Below are 21,255 nucleotides of genomic sequence, written 5' to 3'. Positions count from 1 at the left end.
TCTTCAACGATCTCGGGTTTAACATTATCGCTCGATCCCACGTCGTCGCATCCCACCAAGAACAGCGAAAAACCGAGATGACACCTACTCTTTGTAAGATAAGCTTCGCGTTATAAGCTTCGCGTTATCTTACAAAGAGTAGGTGTCATCTCGGTTTTTCGCTGTTCTTGATGCTTCTCTCACTGAGTCCCTTTTAATTTCAAATGTTTCGCTCGTCCTTTTCCAAGGACGTTGAGATGATGCGCGAAAATTAGAACGCAAATTCCAGCGCTTTTCAAGTATACAATTTACAAATTGCGTGCATATTAATTCACAGGAATTTGCGTTCTAATTTTCGCGTATCATCTCAACGTCCTTGGAAAAGGACGAGCGAAACATTTGAAATTAAAAGGGACTCAGTGAGAGAATAACTTTAAGAAAAGCATACCCATCAACTAACAGTAATGTTAAAAAAATATTATAATTTCTCACTCAACAATGTAACTGTTACATACAACATATATTATATCGCACTTACATTATTGAGTGCGAAATTATAATATTAACGTGAAATTATTTTTAGTTCGTACTCGAAATTGCACTCAAAAAATAGTGGTGATCTTGCAATAATAACGAAAATTATCCAGATACGAAAAATTAGCTTAGCTAAGATGATAAATGACTGGCATTTCAATGCCACATGTGTGTCGTATCTAATCGATACAGATGACAGAGACAGAATTTTTATTTGAACCATTTGTCTAATTCAGCAAGAAAGTCTCTCCGTGGAACCTATCTGGATTAAGACCAGTCGTGCTTCTAATTTTCATAAAAGCAATATTTATCAATTGTTCCCGAGAAATACATTTTTCTCCTAAAAATGACCGATTTTCGCGATAAACCTGACGTGATTCGCCGATGTCGGAATTGCGAAGTCTGAGCGACGACATATATAATTGAAGACTTGTGTATCCGTGAAATTTGCGCGATGAAAATCGTAAGAATGCCGCGTCAGCTCACCTGATACATCGGCTGGTGATACCTTTCCGGCTTAGACTCAATCACTTGACGGCTCGCTTAAATATCATCTCCGCGGTTGCTTGATCCCACGGAAACGCGGGTGCGCGCGGTAAGTCAAATATCGCCGCTCAACCCTTGTGCAAATGTCAAGGGTGCCACCCAAGGATACATGTATTTGTCGCTTTATTTATGCAGGTAAGAAAAATAAACAAATTTACAAGTTACATTTGTTCACTGTGACATTGCACGATAAGGCGCGTCGAACACGCGAAACGCTGTCGAATTCGTCAGCGCATCGCCAATCAGCCGGCACGAGACTTTGAACTCGTTTTTCTTTCCTTCTTTTCCCCTCCCCATCGCCCGTGTCGCCCACGGTATTTGTCGAACTGCGCGTTACACGCGACAGGCGATTAATTAACATTAAGCGATTCTTCGCGCGTCGGAACGTTTAAAAATGTATAACATCGTAGTTAACCAGGTAAATTTGCAGTATTTAAAGCTGGTATTTAAATCGGATCCCTTGTTGCAACCACCTTGATTAATGAAACGTCAGAAGCGAGAAAAGGTATGCCTAAAATTCTCACGGAATATACGTTGAGATAAAAGGATTACACGTCACCATAGAATGATAATTACGATCGACTGAGAGCACGTTTGGGAAGCATGCCGAAAACTTTCCTTTCGCTTTAACGATCAATATATAACCGTCAAATTAACATAACAATATCTCGAGAAGAGATACGCTGACAAGCAGAGTTGCATATTGTATTAATTTTGCGCTTACTTATCGATCGTTAAAGCAATAGTTTTCGAAATATTTCACAAATGTGCTCAGACGTTCACAGGTGTCACGTATAAAATTACGGGCTTATCCTTTTATGTAACGTGTTTTTTTTCGAGAATTTTAGATACGCGTTTCCTCGCTTCTGACATCATCAAACAAGTCTTACAACGGGGGATTAGGATATATATATAGAATGTCTAAAACCTTTCTCGGGTGCGCAGATAGGACGGATGAAACTGAGCAGAAAAGTCACGTATCATTTTGCAAAATTCGCAACAGTTAATGAGGAATTAATTAATCTGTATGAGCTTACGGGAGGTGGTAAACTGGACTTTATACAAAGAAAAATGTCTTATTTCTGAAAATCTTCTGACGATGAGCATCGACTAATCTCCAACGATGAGCATCGACTAATTTCTGATAACGAGAGACGCAATTACACGACGAACAGTGAGCGACTTGTGACACAAGGTTACATGCCAAAAAAAGAAAAAAATCATGCCTCTCGCTATCAGTTAATACCCATCGTTGCTAGATCTCCAAAAATGAGTCATTTTTCTTTATACAGAATCTAGCTTACCGTTTCTCACGTGTCCATTAGTTCATACAGATTAATTAGTCATTCATTAATTATTGCGAATTTTGCAAATGGCATGTGACTTTCCTGCTCAGTTCAATCCGTTCTACATATACACCGTGAATACCGAAATAATTAACGAACACTCTGTATATAAATAAATAAATAAATACATAAATAAATATATATATTTTTTTTTATTTATTTATTTATTTATAACGCTATGTAAGGATTTATAGACCTCTACCCGTACGATTACATATGCCTGCCAGTAGGCAACCCATACTGGTTTGAGGCAACACTTGTTTTCATAATGAAAGTATCGCGCGCAAATTTTGTTAATCTACGACGACGCAGTGAGGATAAGGTTTTGCTTGCGCACTGAACCGATAAGTGAAAGAGCAATATATAAGTGAGAAAAACAATTTATCATAAATTATTTTTATTGTTGACAAAAAAATTGGCTATAACTCTAGTGGTAAACTGAAAAACTGAAAGTGGTAGAAAAGGTAAAAGTAAAAGATGCGCATAATTTGCTGATGATGCTTAAGATTTACTTATATTATATACATCGTACTCGCATTACAATGTAACAATGATTATTTATAATTAATTAAACAATTTTAGAGCACAGTATGTACATACACACACATATATACATACACACACACACACACACACACTAATAGTCTCTGAGAGTACAAACAAATAATTCAAACTGATCTATCCTCGTCGATCTTAATCCGAGGATCATGATTTCTTGTTAGTCGCTAAGGTGATACCTGTGTTTAGATGAAATTGCAAATTTTCGAGAACGCGAGATTACGCCGATCTCAAGACTGAGGTTGTTATATTAAGAGCGAAAGTATGTGCATCAGTTGCAGTTGATCTGAATCCGTGATGGTGGTTCCTCCGAAATTTTATCCGGAGTTAAATGCAGGGGTCCTTTCAAAATTGAACATTGGTCACTGTAACCATTATTTGCTCAATACTTTTTATTCTTGAGCCATCCGTAAGTGTAGCAAGATTGCAGGCACTGCAAACTGTCTTTATCTCTGAAAATTACGTTTATATACATTAACATCAATGGAACATAATTAAAACCAAATGAAATAGATACGAGGGCCACAACACAAAGTTTGTGTCAAAAACTGCGAAACTCGACGTGTTTAAGATTCTGTCGAAAACGGTCCTGACAGTCTTTGCGCTCTGTGGCCATGTCGTTTTCGTAATTTAACTTACTTATTACAACCATTCGCTGGTTCTACGCAATAGAAACATTGCGGTCCCAATATATTGAAGTACGTCTTTCCGATTTGCCAGCTAATTATGCTGTTGGTTGCTTTCAGACAGTCGTAGAATTCAAAGTCGCACATGCAAGCGGATCTGTCGAAAGATCACAATGGCTTGACACATTTCGCAATTTCAACGTGGATGTCGATTATTAGATTATTAGATCAAGATAGGCGCTAACATTGTTGGAATATGAGTCTGATAGTTCGCACAATACTGTAATTACAATTAACTTTCCAGGAAATATACATATAATAGCGAGAGAGAGAAAGAAAGAGAGAGAGAGAGAGAGAGAGAGAATGCGTAATCGTGAAAAGGTAACATGAGTTTTACGAAATCTCTATCATACTTCGTGAATTTTCCCTCGTTCCAGAGATTGCCCAGCTTAGCACCGGACACCATGCTTATCTTGCACTTGTCGTGCGCTCGACAACACATATCCAATTGTTTTAATCTACCAAGATCTTCGTCGTGTTCCGCGATATCACCATCGCCGCACCATTTAGTTCCTGACATACGCCGGCAGCATAGGAAAATGCGATAACAGGAGACAATGTCAATAACAATGTTAATGACAATGATATATGCGGAGAAAATAAAACTATCAATTCGAAATTTACATATCCTAATCGATATGTGAATACAGTCTCATATACGAGCAAGAATATATATAATTTTCTCACAAAATGTTAATAATCTTGAATTTCAACATTATAATATTATAATATTGTTGAAATCTTTTGTAAGAAGATAATATATTCCTGTTTATATGCGAAACAATGAAGTACACGATCCCTCTCGTAATCAGTGTTTCGCGCGCCTCCTCGAAACGCGAAATTTAAACCCGATTTCTTTACCTCACAAATTTCATGGTCATTCCTGATTCTCATGAAAAGATTTGCATGTCACGGGCGATATTAGCAAGGTATTAAAAATACTCGGAATTCCGAACTATTAGTGGAATGTTCTATATTATCAGGTATCCGACAGAGATCACTTCTCGCGTGCTTCCGGATATGACGGTGATAAAAATGGTTTTATTCGCGAGAGAGTTTTTAGTGTTCTCAAAACCTCCCCTTTACGTGATTACGGACAATAATCTCGAGTTACCTACCTGGGAAGATTAAACGGACCGGCTCCTTGATCTCATTCAACACATCACCATAGTTTGAACTCGGCACGTTCAGATAGTTAAACCTGCGCAAACAGATTTCAAGCTGAACCTGCTACAAATTTTCGAAGGCAACAAATCCAACACAGGATCCGTTCCGTCGAATTATGTTGTCGAACTGCTGCCAGAAATACGACAGAGCTTGCTGAGCAGGCAATCCGAGTAGTTTGGTGAAAGAAACCGAGCAGAGCCCAAGGCCCTGCTGATTTTCGAAAATATGTTATATACCAGGTGTAGAAGTATGAAACCGGAATTTCCCTATAGATAGTGCTAGCCATAAGTTTAGGGACCGTAAGACCGCTTCTGCAGCGCCATCATCTCCCTCTAACAGCTGACGAAGATTTTCAACACACAACAACCCAAGTTCCATACACCGGTATGTTTTTCTACAACCTTAAACATGTCGAGTTTTGTGCCTACGAACTACGATTTGCGAACAGCATTGGTTTTTTGTTATCATTTGAAGAAAACTGCTGCAGAATCGCATCGAATGCTTGTCGAAGCTTACGGTGAACATGCTCTTGGTAAAACACAGTGTTTCGAGTGGTTCAAAAAATTCAAAAGTGGTGATTTTGACGTGAGAAACGAAGAGCGTGGGAAACCACCGAAAAAGTTCGCAGACAACGAATTGCAAGCCTTATTGGATGAAGATGATACTCAAACTCAATGAGAACTCGCGGATGAATTGAATGTGACGCAGAAAGCTGTCTCAATTCGTTTGAAAGCCATGGGAAAGATTAAGAAAGTGGGAAAATGGATTCCGCATGAACTGAATGAAAGACAGCAAGAAAATCGAAAAACCACTTGTGAAATGCTGCTCGACAGATAAAAAAGAACAGCGTAAAATAGCAGCGTAAAATAGACCCAAACTAGTTCGTATGCGATATTTTTCACATATTTTCGAAAATCAAACCCCAGATCTGCGCGGTTTCTGTTGCCAATCTGCTCGGATTGTCCATCAGCAATCGTCAAAACACGAACTGAATGCGGACACAGATAGTTATGATTTTGGCGTGGGATTCTGATCGAATTTGCCGCCAATCTGTGTGCAGTCTGAGATCAGCTATGCTTACTGGGTAGGTTCCTCTGGTTTTTCTTCGAATATTTTCTTCCACCCCGGATGTGCCAGGATGTTCTCGCTGTTTCTCAGAATACTTTCCTTTATATTTTCAAGGTATTCCTTGTGGTCTCCGAAGGAGTTTTCCAGCATACTTCGCAACTCTCCATCCCAGATTTTATTCAGGGCTTCCTTCTTCGCATTCAAGTCACCTTTCACCTTGGTATCTATATCATTCAAGATATTTTTAAGTCTTTCCAGATTAGTGGGGATGGAAACGAAAGTGGATGCTGCCTCATGCTTGTCTGAAACGGCATATCCTACGACGACGCCGGGAACGAGGAACGCGAACAGGCAAAAGTGTAAATACATCTTGCAGTTTGTTCACCTGGAATAAATGTTGCGTAAGAAATGAATGGAGAGACTGCCCCCTTAACATAAGATGATACAGAGTGCAACGACATTGTGAACAAAAAAAAATAGACGATGGAAAAGCGGATGAATTTAATGACAAAAAATAAAAAATGATAAATTATCGTATGTAACGGCTGTTTGCAATTCTCTTCTCGGAGACGATTTCTCATATATAATCAAATATTATTATGTATTATTATATAGAGGGTATTTCTTAGGAACCTACGGGACTATAACTTCAGAAGATGATAAATCTCAAAACGAGTTCTTTCATAAAAATTTATCCTTTTGGTGAAATTTATCATCCCCTGTAGCTTGTTCCTTTTAGTCCTATGTGAAACATCCCGTATGTATATTATTATATATGCACGTACATTATTATGTATAATATTATATATGATGCTTCTGGCGAGTTTTTATTATACGTTCTATATATAATTATATATAATTCAGTGAGAAAATACTGATTTATATATAATTATTAATTAAAAATCATTAATAAAATGGACGTGGCGAGAAAACAGGTTCCTCAAGAGAATAGGCTGACAAATCTTTCAATCATCTCTCGGATCTAACATTAACGCCCTCGAAGAATCGTTGCATCTCATCGGGAATAAGGAAAAACCGAGATGATGCATACGTAAAATATCGTATTGTTATCATGATTGCAGTACAAAGGCAAATATGAGAGATAACGCAAAAAATCTCGGTTTTTCCTACTGAAAGTATCAAAAAAGTCGAAGAAATTCCTGTAACACTTAGACCGCCCAGCTAGTTTCGAGCCCAAAGTCCAAAGTTGCAGAGTGTGCAACCGTTATAAAATTAAAATAAAAATCACGTGTCCAATGAAAGGATAGTGACATATTCTTTTACCTTTTCATATATATTCCATACCTCATATCTAAAGTAAATATTCTTATTATACTGGTATAATAATTATGCGGGATTGCTTTTTAAAATATCATAAAAATATACATATAAGTTTGATCATTTTATAATAAACATAAATGTTATTATTTTTTTATATTAGTATATATTGTACAAATATTTCAATATTTTCACACATTCAATATCTCTATAAATAATTCATAAAATAATTCCTATTTAAATTATTGAAACCGTCACTCATATATGGGTGAAGTGATGGTCTAAGTGTTAAGAGATTACCGGAAGAAGTTTTGTTTAACAGATAATGGGGAGAGTTTCGGCTTGAAATAAAGTATCTCAGTTGTAGGTCGTTCAAAAATGTTTATGTACCCGTCGAGTAGCCTGAATATTTTACAATTTTGCGGGCGTACGATCTACAAATTGCATATGTTCGTGCGTGTATATTCGCACGAATTCGTTTTTGTGTATCGACGTTGCCGATGTTTTAACAAAGGGACGAACGAAACATCTGCGATCGAAAGGAACCCAGTGAGAGAATCACTTAACGCACATGTATATTTCAACAAAAGCACATGTATATTTCAACAAAAAGGTGTATATATATATCTCTACAAAAAACAAAACAATATTTAATGATTTTCGAAAAGTACATTATTTTCCTCAGAATAACTGATTTCCTGCGAAAGTCTTGCGAATACGTAACTAGTAAGAGTCGTATGTTCGAAAATTAACGTGACGAAAATCGTAAGAGCGCCGTGCTGGACGCGTCAGCTCACCTGATATACCGGCTGATGGCTCGTTTCTGGCTTAGGTTCAATCATGTGACAGCTTAAATAATATCCGCGAATACTTGATCCCGCAGAAACGGGCGCGCAAGGTGCCGCAGAAACGGGCGCAGCAAATCAAATATCGTCGCTTAACACTTGTGCAAATCTCAAGGGTTCGCCAAAAGAGAATTGCACCAACACACGTATCAGTCGCATTATCTATGTAGGCGATAGAGATAAAAAAAAAAAGAAATTTACGATTAAAATATTCGTTTGCAAACATCACTGAGGCACGACACGCCGGCCGATTAATCAGCGATGCATATCGCAAATTTATCACGAGGCTCTTTCCTTTTTGTTTCCTTTTTTTTGCATTTACACGGGTCACGTTGCAGCGGTATTTATTAAGTTATACGCGGCAACNACCGATTTAACCCCTTAACGCACAGTTTTTTTGAAAAAAACCGGCCAAAAAAATCAATTTTTTTTATGTAAAAAAATTTTTTTCTTTGCTTTCACATTGTTATTTTCAATTCTCGATTATATTCGGGTGTGAAAAATTATAGCGGCATAAAATATAACGCCGCTCGAATTATCTCGAGTGTGCACAGTTTGGCCTGTTTAGCGCGCTCGAATTAACTTGAGCGTACAAGGGGTTAATTAATAACAAGTGCTCTTGCGTGTTGGAACGTAAAGATATGTAACATCACAATTAATTGCAAATTTGTAACATTTAAGGCTCCTATTTACTCGCCGGGGAAAAATTCTCCATGTATAATTATGTATAATTATATATAAGGCGTTATATATATAGAATATGTCTATTATATATATATATATCACCATTTCACATATATATATATGTGTGTGTGTGTGTGTGTGTGTGTGTGTGTGTGTGTGTGTGTGTGTGTGTGTGTGTGTGTGTGTGTGTGTGTGTGTGTGAAATGGTGATACAAGTGGTTATACATGATTATATAAATATATATTAATATATAATCATACGTAATTATATATTTTTTTTATATACGTGGGCATATTCTATATATAAATATACATGAGAAATTTTGTCCCGGGCAGTCATCTTGATTTGCAGATATCCATCGATTGTTAGAACAAAAGGAAAAAAATTTTCGGGGCATTTTACAGATGTGTTCAATCGATCGCAAGTGTCATGGGTATAACTTCATTCCAGTTTCGTATTTCGCGAGAGTTTTAAACACGCGTATTCTCGCTTCCGGCGTCGTCAAACAAGACGGTTGCAACGAGGAGTCGAAGAGCCTTAATCGACAACGAGAACTTTGTTTACAAAAAGAGAAACACCTTGTGACGTTTCGCGCGTTACGCAAGTATTTCTATAACATGATTTTATACATACGATATGGCTGATCCGTATGTGTATATCACCCACGTCGCTTGTCAGACCGGACGTATGAAAAAACTCGCATTCGCAAGATACAATGTGTATAAATTCGCGAACAAACGGACGCTACGCAATATCTATAAAAACAACAGCCTGTGAAATTGCTTTGATCTGCTTAGAAAAGTAAACAGGTACGGAGTGTAGAGTTCCTTGGCATGCACTCGCGACGCATGTAACGGCGCCCGGCGCGTGCTGTACCCGTTTAGTTTTAGGTATCCTTCGCGGTGTCGTCGGTGTCGCAATCCTCGCCATCCTGCGCCGCCTGTCCCTGCTGCTGAGCGCGGCGCTTTTGCAAACGCGCGCACCGCGGGCAGCAGTGGTTCCGCTTGGACCAACAGACGCGATGATGCACCGCCGTGCATTGCTGGCAGATGACCGAGCTGGCGTCCCATGGATAGATGACCTCGTCGTTGCCGCATATCTCGCACAGGTGTCCTCTAAAAACGTTGACGACATATAACAATAATAATATATACTATAATATAGTAATATATATAATATAATAATACAGATAATATAGGATACATAATAATAATAATTTTACTTCATATTAACATTTTCTAGGAAGCCACAAATTAATGGCTGCGTTAGGCAGAGAAAAAGCAGCTTTGCAACCGTTGTAAAATTCGTGAATCCGATTGGCGTATGCTCCTAATCTTAGCTGAATCTAAGAGCATACACCAATCAGATTCGCGAATTTCACAGCAGTTGCAAAGCTACTTTCTCTGCTCACGTAGGCAGTATCTTTGCAACCAACGCTCGCAAACACCGATCCTCTAAGTGTCAACGACTGAGCTCACTTGTACAAGAAGCGAGTATATTCGTTAAGGCTTCTGTTTTTTCGCCGCAAACATCTCCATTAATGAAGCGGGAAAACGTTTCTTCGAATCGCGATTCTTACCGAAGATGAATCAAAGCAGAAAAATCACATGCTTTTGATCCGTTTTATTACATTTGACGTCGCTTTAAGGAAAAATATTCAGCGTCCAACATGGACGCATCGGTCAAATCTCCTGATGACGCAAATGCGTTGTACTACCCGTTGAACTTATTCCAGACACAGGACGTAAGCGTAATAAGCAAAATTTCCCGATGCGCTGCATGATCGATCGTCAGTCGAGTCACATTGCAACGCGAGGGGAACGCATCTTTGCCCACCTGGCTCTGCACAGCTCGCATTGCTGCGTGATGTGCGCGTGCATCGTGTCGTAGGTGGTGCGGAGCTCGTCTAGAAGAGCGCCGGTCTGCAGGTCGATGAGGTCCTTGATCGAGTAGTTGCCCGAGTTCTCGATCATGTGCGTACGCGGGCAAATCCTCCACGGCAAGCCCTGGCCGCAGGCTTCCTCGCACAGCACCAGGTATCTCTTCATCATCTGCATCTCCTCCCGCATCCGCTGCGGGTACATCCACATGCTCGTCAGACGCTCGTGACACTCTCGTGTGGATATCATCGATCTAACATTTCCAGTTCCTATTTCACAGGGCCACGGGGACATTACTCACCTTGACGAGCGACAGATCCGGCACCAAGGTGAACAGCTTCGGATTCAGTTCCTCCAGAGGCAGTACAGAACGATCCTCCAACAGCATCAGGAGCTGCGCCGCGGCACGGGACACCAGACGTGGCTCCATGTCCCAATTCCGGATCACTCTAGCCGGTATCACCATGACGGAGTTCCAGTGACATTTCTGACAGTAGTACAAACCGCTGTAGTCGCACAGACGCGGCTCCACCCACGTCGACTCTAGGATCATTACTGCCCATTAGCGCATCCTCATTATCGTATTTTAACAGATAGATACGACAGATATAACAGATGAGTGTGAGGAATGTAAAGTCCGCCTGTGAGCCCTTGTAGCTCCGCGTGAATTTTTTTTCGCGCAAAGGAGAGCCGCCTCGGGTATTCCCGTGATAAGTAAGCATACGAAGCAACGAAGGTCGGAGCTGCAAGGGTATCGACGGCGGTGCACAAATGCGGCGCGTCTGATACGACCGGTAATGTGTCGTGGATGCATTGATATCGTAGATCGAATACCTGTGTTCTTAAGAGAACTGCCGAAGCAAGATAGCGATAATCCCTTAGAGAAGGCTTGAAAGAGGACATAAAGAGTATTATCTCACATGCTATTATCTCGTCTTATTCCTTCGTGCGCAATTGATGTGTTAATAAACAGATGTGTTAATAAACAGATTATATGGGTGGATGTATCAGGCAAACAACGGGTTATCTTTCTGTTTAATCAGCCGGGTAATAATTAGTAAGACATTCGCCGAGACTTTTCCCGAGACTTTTAATCTTGAACTCGTCGACTTACTGAACGTTATCTGTGTTTCGCACTCCGCACAACGGTAACCTTGCTTCGACAGGCCCTGCTCCGGACAAATGTCCTTCGTGTGTGTGTATCCGCCGGCCTCGCTGGCAACCACGTGCACGCAAACACGGCACACGTTGTTCAGACATTTCCAGTGACAGCTGAACTTGCAGTCTGGAAAGTGAACGAGACATTTGTATCTTACGTGACTGTCGTGCACAATGAAGGGAAGCCTGCCTCTCGATTTACGATTACGGTCAACGCACTAGCGTGTCGCATCGCAATATCTGGCTATTGGGAGCTAATGTCATATATACTGTTAGACTGTTAGAGATTCACCATTGCACATATACCACGACTGCAGCATTGTCCATATCGCACCGCTACAGTGGTCACAGTAAACCGGGCCGGTCGTAGTGATGTAGTACTTCTGCGGCACAAAGTGATGGCCCAGAATCACGTGAGTCTCAAACAGGTTCTCGATCGAGGTCTCACGTAACTCTTGAGCGCGTAAACGCAACTCGATCAACCGTCGGACCAGCCACTTGCGCTCGTCCGAGCATTCCGCGCTCTCCAGCACCATTGACTTGCACTTGTCCACCATCTCTTGCAGATCTTCCTGAGAAGCTTCCTAAACAAAGTAACGGAAGTGGCGATGAAATGAAAGCTCTTACCGACTTTTCCATTATCTGTGTTTGTAACAATAAATGATGTAAAAAGAATACTGAAAGACTTTATGTGACTCTTATATGTATGGCAAAGTCAAACAAATCGAGGACTTATATTTTCTGATATTTATTCTGGGGCTTCTGAATTCTCTTGCATCACATATACAGGACAGATCAGATCATCTATTTATATTATTTCTACTATTATAAATAATAGAAAAAGCTACACTAGAAGACTTTATGATTTTGAAAAACACATAATGGCGATAATTTTTAACCATCACAGTTACAATACTATAGCTATCATATGTATTTAAAATTGTAAAACCTTCTAATTTCACTATTGTTTGTAAAAACAAAGAATACAGATGGAAGGTTGCTCTAGTCTATTCAATATGCATATTTAAGGGGTGATTCTCTATAAGAATATGTAATCAAAATATATTGGAGTATCAAAATATCTGAAAAATATGAGTAATCAATAGTTGAAAATTGTACAATACCTTGGACAATGAAAGCGTGGTCTCTATTGATTTTAAGCTAAAGGGAATAGTCCCTTTGCTATCAGAACTATCGTCTGCTTCTCCTGTCATATAATCAGAAGAAGATGAAGGGGTTGATGCTCCTGTGCCGGAACTATTGGCCCGAATTCTGGACTCATAATGTGAGTCATTTTCTCCAGTGATGTTGGCCTTTATATCTACCATATTCTACGTAACATATAACAGGAAAAAATAAATAAAGGAAATATGTCGTAAGGAAAACGTAAGAAAAATGTTTGAAGATAAGAAGTGAAACATAATTTTTTTTACAGCCTCTGTTTAGTATGTGCACGTATCTCAATAATTTTAAAATAATATTTAAGATAAAGTACATACTGTGTCTTATCCACTGAGAAAGTGTCTACGCCTTTTCGCTGTAAATAGGTTATTGTCTTAACTTTAGTTTATCTTTATACTTGTGATTGTCATTTTATCATTATTTATTGCGTTAATAAGCTATCAGTCAGTAACAAATGAGCAACACCAGATACGAAAAATAAAAGCCACTCCTATCTGACTGTCAAATGACAATTTAGGTTAAAGAGATATAAGTTTGACAAGTGGATCTGTTCCTTTTGACTGAACTATTAGTGCTACAGTGGAACTTCCCTTCTCAACGTTAGATTTATATACCTCATAATTTTTTATATAATTTGTCGAGCTATGTAAAGGAAAAATCTTGTACAAATAAATTTTACCCCATTTGAAAGTGCAAAACATCCTCTTTAATTTACATATGGACAGATAAAAGTGCGATTCTTTTTCGTAAAATTATTCAATGTTAAAACAAAACGGGTTCTTTCGATTTTGACTGCGCACAGCGGACGAACAAATTAATGTACAAAAATCATCAGGAAATAAATAAAAAGTTTAAGGTATCCCTTTTAAAATACATTTATCGCATTTTTAATAAAAAAAAACTGTTCATATATAAACCCGACTGAAATATTAGATTCAAAAATGAATGGTCGCCATTTTTCGTTTAATTCGATTTTAATGGAAAATGGTGACAAAATTATGATATTAATATATTTAGAAATCAAAGACTTTAAACTGCAAAATGCTTTCTGAACCATCTCGACATCGCGATTTTTGCCGAAGTTACAGTTCGTTGAAATCTGTCTATTTTTCAGGACAGAGTAAAAGAACGCCTAACTTGTCGATGAGTGGTACTACTCGATAAATTCGACGTCTAACCTCATCGTTTGGTCGTATTATTTTCTATTGGCTGTTACTGACGGCTACTGTGCACCAATCATATGGCGCGAAGGCGCCACACGAAGAATTGAAGTTGTATTATGACTAAACGATAAAGTCAGAAGTATCTCGCATTCTAAGTAGTATTATTCAACGACGAATCAGCCGTCCTCCTCATATTGTATCTCGAAAAGTAGGGAAATTTCAACGGGCTATAACTTCGGCGAAAATAATGTAAAATGGGTCCTGCGAGAAGTATATTACAGCTTGAAATCTCTAGTCTCAAAACATATTAATATTATAATTTTGTCGCTGTTTTTTTACAAAGATATATCGAAATAAACGAGAAATCGCGACCGCGATTTCGAACCTGGTATTTCAGCTGAGTTTACACGTAGAAATTTACTTTTATTAAAAATGTGATAAGTATATTTTAAAAAGGAGACTTTAAGCTTCTTTATTTATTTCTTGATAATTATTGTATATTAACTTGTTTACTCGATACGGGCGATCAATGCCGGAAGGACACTTTTTGCTTCAATATTAAATAACTCGATAAAAAAAATCACACAGTAATCTGCTTGCATGCAAATTAAAGAAGACGTGCAATTTTGAACAATGTGAACCTCGTTTGGATTTTTGTTTAGGTGATAAAGTTTGACAAATTTCGTAAAAAGTCTCTCGATTGGAAGAACGACGGAGATGAATGGGGTTTGATCGAACAAGCTCTGTGGCAAACTGTGGCTGTGACGACGCTTCGACACGATGTCGGCTCGACTAAATTTCATCTTTCTCGGTTGTTTAGCAACGTTATTGGCGAGCTCTGTCGCGCAGGATATTCTAGGATGCGGCGGCTTTCTAAAGAGTCACGCTGATATCGATTTTACGAAAGTATACGTCAGGCTGTGAGTATTCTCGTCCCCGTGGAGGTTAGCGGATATCCGTGGTATCACGGCCAACACGCTAATTGAATCGTCTAATCATGAGATAAATTTGTCAGGTATACGAAGACCGGTAGTCTAAAGGATCATACGGAATGCGCACCTAACAATGGCTATTATTTTCTTCCTCTCTATGACAAAGGCGAATACATATTAAAAGTAAGTTGAAAAGATGCTTTATCATTTAGAGTTTTGCACTAATTAAGCACCAGTATATTGATGATAATACTGGTGCTTGAGACATGTGAAATTTGCCCATCTAGTGTGATCGTTACAATTCAGTTTATAATATAATTACACATTGTTATGGAGATTTCATTTAATTTTAACAAAAGATTAATGTGTCATCAATCTAAAATTGTAACCTTTGGATGATAGATGTTATCCGAACGATAGAAAAAGAGAGATGTTACTTCTACATGATATTTAATATATATTTTATAATTATAACACTATTTTTTCTATATTTCTTCAGGTAGATCCTCCTAGAGGTTGGAGCTTTGAGCCTACTGAAGTAGCATTGAATGTAGATGGTGTCACGGATGATTGTAGCCAAGGGAAAGATGTTAACTTCACGTTCAAAGGATTCGGCATCACAGGACGAGTGAGTGACAATTCCCTTGCTGTTTCATTAGTATATATACCTCAACAGGCACAAATATTTTGTTCATTTGTTATCAATCTTGTTAAAATAATATTATACATATATAGAACGAAACACATGAAGTTTTGGAATTAATATGAATTATTTTATATTTTAGGTTATCAGTTTGGGTACCGATTCGGGTCCCAAAGGAATCACTATCTCCTTGTACATGGAGAGCAATAAGCAGGTTCCAGTTAGATCAACGGTCACAACTGATGGTGGGATATTTTACTTCACCCCCATTCAGCCTGGGAAATATATTCTCATTGTGTCTCATCCCAAGTGAGTATAAATAATGTTTAACAATTGATAAATATATTTTTTCAAGACACATATGTGTGTGTATGTATGTGTGTGATATCTTAAAACATCAATGGTGCTGATTATTCTCTTCAGATGGATAATAAGGGAAAGTACAGTCGAAGTAACTGTGCAAGAGGGGAACACAGAGCTCCCGGACGGTAGCCTGGTAGTGTCCGGATACGATGTCAGTGGCAAAGTTACCAGCGAGAATGAGCCAGTGGCTGGTGTGTCCTTCATCCTCTTTGGAGTAAGATTTTCCCTTTTAACGTTGCATCAAATATCAATCATGTATTTATCAGCGGATCGATACTTCTGAGATTGAATCTTATCAGTGAGCGTCGTACAGAACGATATGCCTCGTTTCCTAGAATGGCGTCGCAAAAAACTGCGACACGACGCCCGTGGCGAAGGATTTCGAGTCCAAGAAGCCGCTCTGCCACGTCATCTCAGACAACGGCGGTAGATTCGTGTTCCCCAGCTTATCTCCGGGCGAATACAAACTAGTGCCTCACTACGCCGGCGCCCAGACGAAGTTCGACGTTCAGCCGCAGGAATTGTTCTTCAAAGTCGGCCACGGCAGCCTGCTGCTCGCGCAGGACTTCAAGGTGACCGGCTTCACGGTCGGCGGGCTTGTACGCAGCTTTACGAACGGCAGCCCTTTGCCGGGGGCGAAAATATTCCTCTCGCAGAAGGAAGTCGCTGTCACGGACAAGAACGGGAAATACGTGTTGGATAATATGAAAGCCGGCCAATATACGCTCAGAGCGGAGTCCGGTAGGCGAGATATTTCCGTTGAAACGTTCCGTTGAGATGGGAGATTCGCTCGAGTGAACTCGAGGGAAACTGATAGTCGACGCGTTTTACCGTTCCAGCGAACGTGCAATTCAGCGAAAAGACGGTGAAGATATCTCCGAGCTCGCCTGAACTCCCGGTGCTGGTACCATCGGCGTACAAAGTGTCCGGCAAGGTGACGCTGTCGGCGAAGGGCACGCTGCACTTCCGCAAACTGGCCATTCAGAATACCGCCGCCACGTTCTACAAGGAGCTCGACATTCAGGAGAAGACCGGCGAGTTCTCCGTCTATCTCGTGCCGGATAAGTATCAGCTGAGCGTGATTGTGAGCACGGAGGAGAAGGCCAAGGGTTTGCAGTGAGTAGTGCGAATGAAGACTTGCGAAAATGCGTCGACAACGGCGACTTAAAAATATAAACGCGCCTTATGATTTAAATTGTCATTTATTCGGCATTTAATTATAATTTGAAATATAATTTATCATAACTCGTGATTATAATTTGATTTGTCGTAACTTGCAAAAACTGCCGTACCTTTTTTCAGATTCTTCCCGCTGCAGCAGACGATCGACGTGATGTCCCAGCCGATCACCAACGTTAACTTCTTACAGCTGAAAGCCACGTTAACGGGCACGGTGAATTGCTTGCAGGGGACCGACTGCAGTCAAGCCTCTGTCACTCTGAAGATACTCGACGGAGTGACGATAAAGACGGTGCAAGCGAAAGGTGAGCCGCTACGGATTCTCATGAACCTTAAATTCAAAGTTTCCCAACGATATTGTCACCTCAACTGCAATGACAAATACGGTCTTAGCAACATAAGAACGATGTAATTGAATTTGAAAAAGCTTAGCTATTGACGGATGAATTTAATTTAACCCTTTGACTGCTATGGGCGCATATATGTGTCCAGCGAAAACCATCGGTGTAGCCTATGGGCGCATATGTGCGTCCGGCGCAAGCCATCGATGTAGACTATGGACGCAAATGCGCGCTCGGCGAAGGCTTTGGCTGTTTACTGCTGTCTCACGCCTCGCAGAAACCTCATACCTCGTTGTTTAGCGACGTTGCTTAGCAACGAGAAAACATGAAATCTTGTTTATTTGGTCAGTCTTTGTTCTCTGTCTTAAATTTCATCTGTTGCCAGAGAAGTGTGATTGTTGCGTTAGCATACTTGTAATATTACGTTTGTGGTGCATGTGATTTTTCTATTATTATTTGCTGTTATTAATACCTCAAAAATGAGTAGTAGTTTTGAAGAATTTGTTACGAGAGATGACAGTGACTTGGATGGAACCTCGAACTTGAGTGAAGAGTATAATGGTGAAATACACGAAACGCACCAAGATATTCCACCGTCTTCTGATTCTGAAGATATAGAAATTAATAATGGGATAGTTATGTGTAAAAGGAAAAATAAACGGCGAAGAATACTGAGTACTTCTACGGACGAAGAGGATTTAAATCCAAATTCGAATTCAGAGAATTTCGATGCGGATGAAATGCTTTCATCGTTGTCATGGTCGAAAAACAATTTCAAACCCATAATCGTTTTAAAACTTTACTATTGGTGAATAAACAATATATATTGAAAATAAAAAAATGATTGGATTCATTTTGCAGTGGACAAAGTAATAGTAATTGGATTGTGTACTATATTATAATGTGTTAATACCGCCAATAAGATCCATATTGCGCGCAAAAGTATTCAGTCCCCAGCGATCGCCGGCCGCACGCCGCTCACGCGAAGCGCTTCAACTTAGAGCAGTTAACAGTCAAAGGGTTAATAGCTATTTATCTATTGATTTAAAGTAAGAACGATTGGTTGGTTTCTAGTAACTGGCTCAATTGAGCGACCCATGAACTGCCCGTACTTGTTATTGCAGTAACGTCTCCTTAATTCGGGCGCGACGTCACTATCCCCGCCTGTGAAGTCGTTTTCCATTACGCAGACGGCCAATACCAGTTCACGGACGTGTTGCCGGGCCACTACGAGGTGCTGATCGACAACGACGTGTTCTGCTGGGAGAATCCCAGCTTCATGGTCTCGATAACGTCGGAGCGCGCTGAAGTGCCGTCATTCAAGCAGACCGGCTTCTCCATCACCTTCATATCTTCCCACGACACGGCCGTGGAATACTCCGAGCCTAACAACACGAAACTAATCACTTTGCCATTGAACAAAGGCAGCACAAGACATTGCGTGCCGAAATCGGGAGCGTACACCTTCATCCCGAAGGGCTGCCACGTGTACGACAAGTCCTCTTACACCTGGGACACGAACAATCTCTCGCCGATCTTGCTGCACTCCACCGAGCACACTCACAGAGGCAGCATCTTGAGTTACAGCGCGCAGAGTAGTCTCAAAGTCAAGATTGAAGACGGGGGCAACAGCACCACGTAAGCAGTTCGGCGTTCATCTCATAAAATTGTACTTCTTCTTTAACCTTCGTCGTAGCATCAGGGTTTGTTGGGCCTGATTTTAATTTCTAAGTTTCTTTTTGGAACATTTTTCTAAGAAACGGTATTTTATATAATTCTTTCCTAGAAATCTCCAAAAAAAACAAGAATTTTATTTTATTTATAGAATTAATATTTTATTTCAATTAAAAATTTCTCTTCTCAGCATTTTTGTAAGAATCGGTATTTCATAATTTTTATTCTTTCCTAGAAATCTCAAAGATTTTTTATTTTTTTAAACATATCTTATGTGTTCCCTTTTCTTTTCATTTTAATTTGTTTGAAATAGTGTTGGCCCATTGAAGCATGTGATGAAGGACGGCATTCCACTTAGCGGCGTATACAAGTATGAGTTCGAGTTCAAAGCGAAAACGGACAATATGTACACCATCACTCCGCTGTCGGACATTCTGCTATTCAGTCCGCCATCCTTGAAGATCATCGGCGTGAACGATTGCCATAATGACATCGCGAGTTTCGTCGGCGACCTGGGAAAGGTAGAAAATCATTGGTTATCATTGAATGCGCAACAAGCTTCTCTCGCGTTTCGTTAAAGCACAGACACTTGTTCAGATTATAGCTGGGGAAATCGTGCCGCCTTTGGAAGGCGTGGCGATACAGATCTTCGGCAAGGATAAAGAGTCGCCGATTCACACGCTGGTCACGGAGAAGAACGGCGTTTACAGCGTCGGTCCTCTCGACGGGAAGATCGAATACAGGTATGTCAGCGATGATTTCCTCTGCTGTGCATCCATGGACAACGATTCGTCCCGAATTAGACGCAGCGGAGCAGGTCTAAAAGATGCCTATCTTGTTCTAGCCAGAAGAATGTACATGTCAAAATCATATTAGATTATTGAAAATTGGCACCAATCGGGATAACGTAAACAATAATTGAAGTTGTTCTCATCGTCGAATTCAAATTTTTATTTTGCAATCCCCGATCTTCAATACTAGTCTGATGCAAGTTCAGCGTGTATGATTCTATTAGATAGAATAGATATTTTCTAATCCGGATCTACAAAAGGTGTGGTAGGCTTTAATTTAGCTTTAAACAATAAAATATAATATGATTCTGACAAAAGGCGTTTCCAGCGTTGCCAGAAGTTGTAATACCGCTTAGATTTTAGGAATCGTGACGTCTGACAGAGTTAGAAACGCTTCTTGAGAGAAATTACGTTGTGAATTAGCGCTCGGAGCAAAAGGAGCTAAAAATTTACTACATATATTGTAGATTCGGACTTAATCTTGCATCACTTAAGGGCTTAAGTTGGAACAAATCGTTGTCCGCGAGCGTACATCGTCATGAACAAATTAATTATTACGTACTGTTAGTGTGAAAGCTGAGAAGGAAGGTTTCGTGATCACTGAGACCGATAAGAAAGGGGTGTTCTGGGCGCACAAATTGGCCGAGATCATCGTCGAAGTTTCCGACCGCGCTGACAATTCCTCTTTGCAGGTAAGATGTGGTATATTCATACTTTTGCAAAGTAACAACTGACAAAGTGACACCCGTACTTACGCTTGTTCTTGCACCTCACAGGGCGTGCTGCTTTCTTTGTCCGGCGGCCAAAGCTACCGCAAGAACAGTATAACCGGCGAGGGCGGCAAATTCGTGTTCAACTCGCTGTCCCCGGGCGAGTATTACCTCCGGCCGATGATGAAGGAGTATCGCTTCGACCCGCCGTCGAAGATGATCAACGTCGAGGAGGGAGAGACCATCAAAGTGCACTTGTTCGGCAATAGAGTTGCGTATAGCGCCTACGGCTCCGTGACTTCCTTGAACGGGGAACCTGAGGTGGGTCTATTGGTCGAGGTTCAGGGCCAAGGGAATTGCTCCAATCTGCAGGAGGAGGCCACGACCGAGGAGAACGGTAACTTCCGGATTCGCGGCCTCCAGCCCACGGTGAGAATAGTATAAATATATATATATATATATATATATATATATATATATTTATTTGTAAATTGCTTTCTTTTATTTTTTTAATCTACATATCAAATCTATATATATATATATATAT

General features: G+C 40.0%; 3 protein-coding genes across 6 annotated transcripts in view; 1 reads left to right on the top strand and 2 right to left on the bottom strand.

Moving 5' to 3' along the window:
- Positions 1-3,345: 3,345 nt before the first annotated feature.
- On the bottom strand, positions 3,346-6,253 carry LOC106743851. The gene is made up of 5 exons (XM_014618075.1): positions 5,898-6,253; positions 4,768-4,850; positions 4,003-4,162; positions 3,603-3,746; positions 3,346-3,415 (listed from the first exon to the last, which is right to left on the bottom strand). The coding sequence occupies exons 1-5, from the start codon at positions 6,251-6,253 to the stop codon at positions 3,346-3,348; spliced, it is 813 nt and encodes a 270-aa protein (XP_014473561.1).
- Positions 6,254-8,941: 2,688 nt separating this feature from the next.
- LOC106743859 (differentially expressed in FDCP 8 homolog) lies at positions 8,942-13,460 on the bottom strand. Of its 2 annotated transcripts, XM_014618082.1 has the most exons (8): positions 13,230-13,460; positions 12,855-13,061; positions 12,023-12,314; positions 11,687-11,857; positions 11,407-11,460; positions 10,874-11,115; positions 10,529-10,764; positions 8,942-9,807 (listed from the first exon to the last, which is right to left on the bottom strand). In XM_014618082.1, the coding sequence occupies exons 2-8, from the start codon at positions 13,056-13,058 to the stop codon at positions 9,579-9,581; spliced, it is 1,428 nt and encodes a 475-aa protein (XP_014473568.1). In that variant the 5' UTR covers positions 13,059-13,061; positions 13,230-13,460; the 3' UTR covers positions 8,942-9,578. The 2 variants fall into 2 exon arrangements, with proteins under 2 accessions (XP_014473568.1, XP_014473569.1); XM_014618083.1 differs by lacking the exon at positions 11,407-11,460.
- Positions 13,461-14,269: 809 nt separating this feature from the next.
- Positions 14,270-21,255, top strand: part of LOC106743923 (nodal modulator 3) — a 10,050-nt gene continuing 3,064 nt past the window's right edge. The window contains exons 1-14 of one of the 3 annotated variants that reach the window (XM_014618253.1): positions 14,270-14,324; positions 14,738-14,995; positions 15,091-15,190; positions 15,507-15,635; positions 15,793-15,959; positions 16,074-16,227; positions 16,349-16,754; positions 16,853-17,129; positions 17,316-17,497; positions 18,724-19,171; positions 19,521-19,728; positions 19,805-19,950; positions 20,567-20,690; positions 20,775-21,137. In XM_014618253.1, the coding sequence (XP_014473739.1) occupies positions 14,856-14,995; positions 15,091-15,190; positions 15,507-15,635; positions 15,793-15,959; positions 16,074-16,227; positions 16,349-16,754; positions 16,853-17,129; positions 17,316-17,497; positions 18,724-19,171; positions 19,521-19,728; positions 19,805-19,950; positions 20,567-20,690; positions 20,775-21,137 (2,844 nt within the window). In that variant the 5' untranslated portion in view covers positions 14,270-14,324; positions 14,738-14,855. Of the gene's footprint in view, positions 14,464-14,737; positions 14,996-15,090; positions 15,191-15,506; positions 15,636-15,792; positions 15,960-16,073; positions 16,228-16,348; positions 16,755-16,852; positions 17,130-17,315; positions 17,498-18,723; positions 19,172-19,520; positions 19,729-19,804; positions 19,951-20,566; positions 20,691-20,774; positions 21,138-21,255 lie in introns of all 3 variants that reach the window. The other 2 variants (XM_014618252.1, XM_014618251.1) reach the window with 2 other exon arrangements.

This window comes from Dinoponera quadriceps, unplaced genomic scaffold, assembly GCF_001313825.1.
Source record: "Dinoponera quadriceps isolate SergipeBrazil2010 unplaced genomic scaffold, ASM131382v1 scaffold1070, whole genome shotgun sequence".
NCBI classification, from domain to species: domain Eukaryota; kingdom Metazoa; phylum Arthropoda; class Insecta; order Hymenoptera; family Formicidae; genus Dinoponera; species Dinoponera quadriceps.
Note: the sequence above shows the minus strand (reverse complement) of the source record. Positions and strands in the feature narration are given on the sequence as shown.

Excerpts from the sequence above, each read along its gene's own strand:
- LOC106743851 (XM_014618075.1), bottom strand. The coding sequence starts at position 6,253 with ATGTATTTACACTTTTGCCTGTTCGCGTTCCTCGTTCCCGGCGTCGTC. Across the intron at positions 4,851-5,897 it reads AAACCAGAGGAACCTACCCA|GTTTAACTATCTGAACGTGC; the intron begins GTAAGCATAGCT and ends CTGTTTGCGCAG. Across the intron at positions 4,163-4,767 it reads GGTCCGTTTAATCTTCCCAG|GAACTAAATGGTGCGGCGAT; the intron begins GTAGGTAACTCG and ends GGCGTATGTCAG.
- LOC106743859 (XM_014618082.1), bottom strand. The coding sequence starts at position 13,058 with ATGGTAGATATAAAGGCCAACATCACTGGAGAAAATGACTCACATTAT. Across the intron at positions 12,315-12,854 it reads CCACGCTTTCATTGTCCAAG|GAAGCTTCTCAGGAAGATCT; the intron begins GTATTGTACAAT and ends TACTTTGTTTAG. Across the intron at positions 9,808-10,528 it reads TGCGAGCTGTGCAGAGCCAG|AGGACACCTGTGCGAGATAT; the intron begins GTGGGCAAAGAT and ends CAACGTTTTTAG.